Source organism: Ziziphus jujuba, chromosome 1 (genome assembly GCF_031755915.1).
Source record: "Ziziphus jujuba cultivar Dongzao chromosome 1, ASM3175591v1".
NCBI lineage: Eukaryota > Viridiplantae > Streptophyta > Magnoliopsida > Rosales > Rhamnaceae > Ziziphus > Ziziphus jujuba.
This window is the reverse complement of record NC_083379.1, coordinates 29,198,705-29,203,327: the sequence shown is the minus strand read 5'-3', so window position 1 is coordinate 29,203,327 and position 4,623 is coordinate 29,198,705. Positions and strand designations below refer to the sequence as shown.

Here is a 4,623-nt window from a genome sequence, read left to right as displayed (position 1 = left end):
ATTTTCCTCAACCAACAATTTTTTTATCTCTAAATAAATATCCAAACACAAAAACAAAATATTACTTTCTCAAAAAAATTAGATTTTTATTAACTTTACTATTTACACAAACCTCTTGTTTTTATAAATTTCTTTTTCTCCACATAGATTTATTTAGATTCAACCGAATAGGAATTTGTATTTTGCTCAAATTTAGCTACGTATATAGGATATGCAAACAATTACTTTTATTTGGTATCTATATTAACCCGCAGGACTAGGCATAAAGGCACCTACATTTAACAATCTAGTAAGATTGTCACTGACACTTATCTTATTCGGGAACTTTATTTACAGAACGATGTAATAATATTTTGTTACTTGTATTGGATAAGAAGATTTATTTACCGGATAGGAAATTGTATTTTGCTCAAATTAAGCTACATATATAGGATATGCAAACAATTACTTTTATTTGGTATCTATATTACCCCGTAGGACTAGGCATAAAGGCGCCTACATTTAAGAATCTAGTAAGATTGTTACTGACGCTGTCTTATTTTGTTACCGGCGTCTTATTTGGACACTTTATTTACAGAACGATGTAATAATATTTTATTACTTATATCGGATCTCTTCGATTTATTTAGATTTAATTTGTATTATTCTTTTCACCAATAAATATATGGACATAATATTCTATTTTTTTCTAGATTAAAAATTGAACTTTAAATTTTGAAGTATATTTTCAGCGTTAGAAACCAAGTCTATGAGTATATTGACATGTTATTAGCACATGAGTTTTTGCAAACAATAATTCTACACTTATCAAAATAATTATTCATCTTTATTTATTAAAAATATGGTAGATACTAAGACGATATTTATTAATTAGTTTATTTTACTTATTCACTAATATATTTAAGATTTGTTTATACATATCTAAGTCATATAAATATACTGATTAATAATATTTTAATATGTATCATTTATTAAATAGTATTTTATAAATTGGTAAATAAATAAAATTGATTATGACACGGTGACATGAATCGAGAGCGACAAAAAATTAACAGATTTGGATTTATTATAAATAGATTCAGATTAAATTCGGATCAATCAGTTTAATATGATTAACAAACGTGTCAGTTTTCAAGTTGACCTACTTAATTTGAAATTAATTTATTTAATAAAAATATCAATTTCGAGTTGACCCATTTAACCAGAACCCAATACGATTATAACTATTTAAATTATAATTTTAATATATTAAATTTTATTATTAATAAAACTTTAACTAATACTTTTTTATTACTAAATATCAAACTTATTTAAGATTATATTATTTATTTTTTTATTAATTACAAATAAAAAATTAAAATTATTGAAATAATATTAATTTACTTAAATATAACATGTTTAATATATGAATAGATTTATGGATGTCAGAAAAATAAAAATTAATATGCCTAAAAGTAGTGGAGATGTAGAAAATTAAAAACATAATTATTAATAAAGTTTTTTTTATATTATTTTTAGAGAAGTAGTATTAGATTTATTATGCATATATATGTATATATATTTAACTATTATATGAAATTGTTATATTATCATATCATATGTTATATTATTATAAATTTGTAACTATAATTATATAGTTTTACATAATATTTTAATTTTGAATTAATTAATGACTATATGAAATAATTAATTTCAATAAGGTAATTTATTTAATTAGATAAATTTCATATAAATGGATTATTTTCGTGTAGATAGGTCAATTTTATATAAATAGGTCAATTTCATATAAACAAGTTAATTTCGTGTAAATGGATATTAATGATCCACTTCATAAATAGACTACACGGATCATATCAGGTTACCTATTTATTAAATGGATCGTATTATGTTGAAAATTTTTGACACGATTAATAAATAAATAAGGTTCAGACTAACCAATTTTGACATAATTAATAAACTGATTGACACAAATACGATACGACAACACGAATCCCAACCCCTAACTATTTAGTTGCCACATGGAAAATTAGATAAGAAACGGAAATTAACTGTAAATTTTTAAATTTGATTCTTAATCAGGCGCACGCGCACCAAAAAAAAAAAAAAAAAGTTCAGATATAAAAGATTTACCCAACTTACCAAAATTTACTTGAAGCAGATTATTTTGTTTGGGACTCTCCTTTTTCGATTAATTAAGAAGATTACTGTCCGGGCTGCTGCGCTATTGTAAAAAGTCTTCAAACGTCTCTCCTTCAAGCTTCTTTCTTTCCATCGCTTTAAAGGACTTAATTCTTTATAATTTGTTAATATGGGGGCTCCAGATCATCTTCAACTAAACATCACGCAGGGTAAGTCGTAGTACTTTCATCATGTATTTATTTATTTCATCTGATATACGATTTTTTTTCTTCTTATATTTCTTATTGTAACATTATTCTCAGCCAAAACAAAACAGCTGCGTGACTAACAATGCTACCTTTTGGACATATTAGACTCTTTTTTTCCTTTTTTGTTTTTGATCGAAGTTCTTGCTTATTCTGTCAAACGAAAGAAACACAAAAAAACCAAAAAAACAAAAAACAAAAAACCAAAAAAAAAAAAAAAAAAAAAAGAAACAAAAAAAAAAGAAAAACAAAAAACAAAAAACTTTTGGGAGTTCTGTGATTTGTTGAGGGAATGTACGCTCTGGCCTATATATTTATATAATCTATATATGCCTCCGAATATTTACTCTTATTTTAGTCTAGCTCAAGAAAATTCTTTGTTAAAATATTCTCAGTTAAGATTTCTAAAAGGCTTATCACCTTCATAAGTTTTAATAACACTATATTTTTCAAGTTAAGAAAGCTTCTTTTTTATTTTTATTTTTATTTTTATTTTTATCTATTTCAGATTCTTTTGTGTCTGTCTTGATCTTAAACAGATGAGGAGGATGCTAATGAAGCAAATTCCTCTGAACAAACGAATGTTTCCAACCGGTCCAAGAACTATACACGTTGGCTTAAAATAGCAATTTATTCGCTGTGTTCCCTCTTTGGCCAATTAGCAGCAACATTATTGGTGAGATGTTACTATGATAAAGGTGGAAAAAGCCAATGGATGGGAGCTCTCACTCAACTTGCAGGGTTTCCAATCCTCCTTCCTTTTTATTTCACCTCTGCGGCTCGCAAGATTCCCACCGCAGACATAATCCACTCATCTTCAAAACCTTTTGTTTTTCCATTAGTTTATATAGTCCTTGGCCTAGTCTTTGCAGCAGATTGTCTCTTGTTTTCTCTTGGACTCAAGTACCTTCCTGCATCTACTTTTTCCCTTATTTCTGCATCCCAATTGGCTTTTAATGCCTTTTTCTCCTTCTTTCTCAATTCGCAAAAGTTCACTCCTGCCACTACCAATTCTCTAGTAATCCTTACCATCTCATCCACCCTTCTTTTGTTTCAATCCGACTCTTCTGACCCTTCTAATGTCTCCAAAGCAAAGCATGTGCTCGGACTGATATGCACTATTTCTGCATCGGCTGGATACGGATTGATGCTTTCTCTAACTCAGTGTGCCTTTGAAAAGATCATTAAAAGGGAAACATTTTCAACCATCTTGAATATGACAATGTACCAATCGCTGGTCGCAACATGTGCGGCTCTAGTGGGACTTTTCGCCAGCGGAGAGTGGAAGGGTTTGACAGAAGAGATGCATGCGTTTGAACTAGGGAAAGCATCCTACGCTCTGACGCTGACATGGGCAACTATATCATGGCAGACCTTCAATTTCGGTACCATAGGATTAATTCTTGAGGTGTCGTCGGTTTTCTCCAATGTCGTATGTGTTTTGGGGTTGCCTTTCATTCCAATTTTAGCTGTGATAGTTTTCCATGACAAAATGCACGGGATAAAGGTGATGGCTTTGCTGTTGGCTTGTTGGGGATTCACCTCATATATGTATCAACACTATATTGATTATCATAAATCGAAGTCAGAGAACACCAATGTCAATGGAGGAGACAGAGCTTCTCAACAAGAGGAGACCAATGGTGAATAGGTGAGGAGGTTAATTTATGTTGTTAAAAGCCTTGTTGTCTAGTCCATTTTCCCAAAATATCTTGATAGGCTTAATGTTCTAATAGCATGTTTCAGCTGTAAAAATTAGATAATTTTACGTTTACAATTTATTCCCTCATAGAGATTCTTTTCTTTGTTTCTACACATTTCTAAAGAAACTGTCAGTTTTAGTGACATGGATTTGTTGTCACAATGAAATACAATTTGTTTGTTTCCTTAAACTGGAGCTAATTCTTGTGTAGGAAATCTTAAAAGCAGTGTTGTTTCACATATTTCATGCCACCATTTGATCATGATCTTACTGTTAAACCTAACCAACTTCTTAATATGTTGATGTGCTGATTTTTTTTATATGGTTTGCAATACAAATTAGTATTTGCAAAATGCCGAGAATTTTCAAGATTTGGATTTTTTTTTTTTTTTTTTTCGTTTTCGGTTAATTCTTTGTAACAATCTGCATGTTTGTGATGCACCTGGAATTAGCGCTTCTACTAAAGGCGCTGAAGAGTCTACAACGATATCAATTATAATTCTCTTTTTAGAAATTTTCAATTTAATGAAATTCAAA

General features: G+C 29.1%; 1 protein-coding gene across 1 annotated transcript; it reads left to right on the top strand.

The window, feature by feature from the left end:
* Positions 1 to 2,125: 2,125 nt before the first annotated feature.
* Positions 2,126 to 4,319, top strand: LOC107426372 (probable purine permease 10). Its single transcript, XM_016036537.4, has 2 exons — positions 2,126 to 2,348; positions 2,924 to 4,319. Exons 1-2 carry the CDS (start codon positions 2,309 to 2,311, stop codon positions 4,033 to 4,035), a joined length of 1,152 nt encoding a protein of 383 aa, XP_015892023.3. The 5' UTR covers positions 2,126 to 2,308; the 3' UTR covers positions 4,036 to 4,319.
* Positions 4,320 to 4,623: the final 304 nt, after the last annotated feature.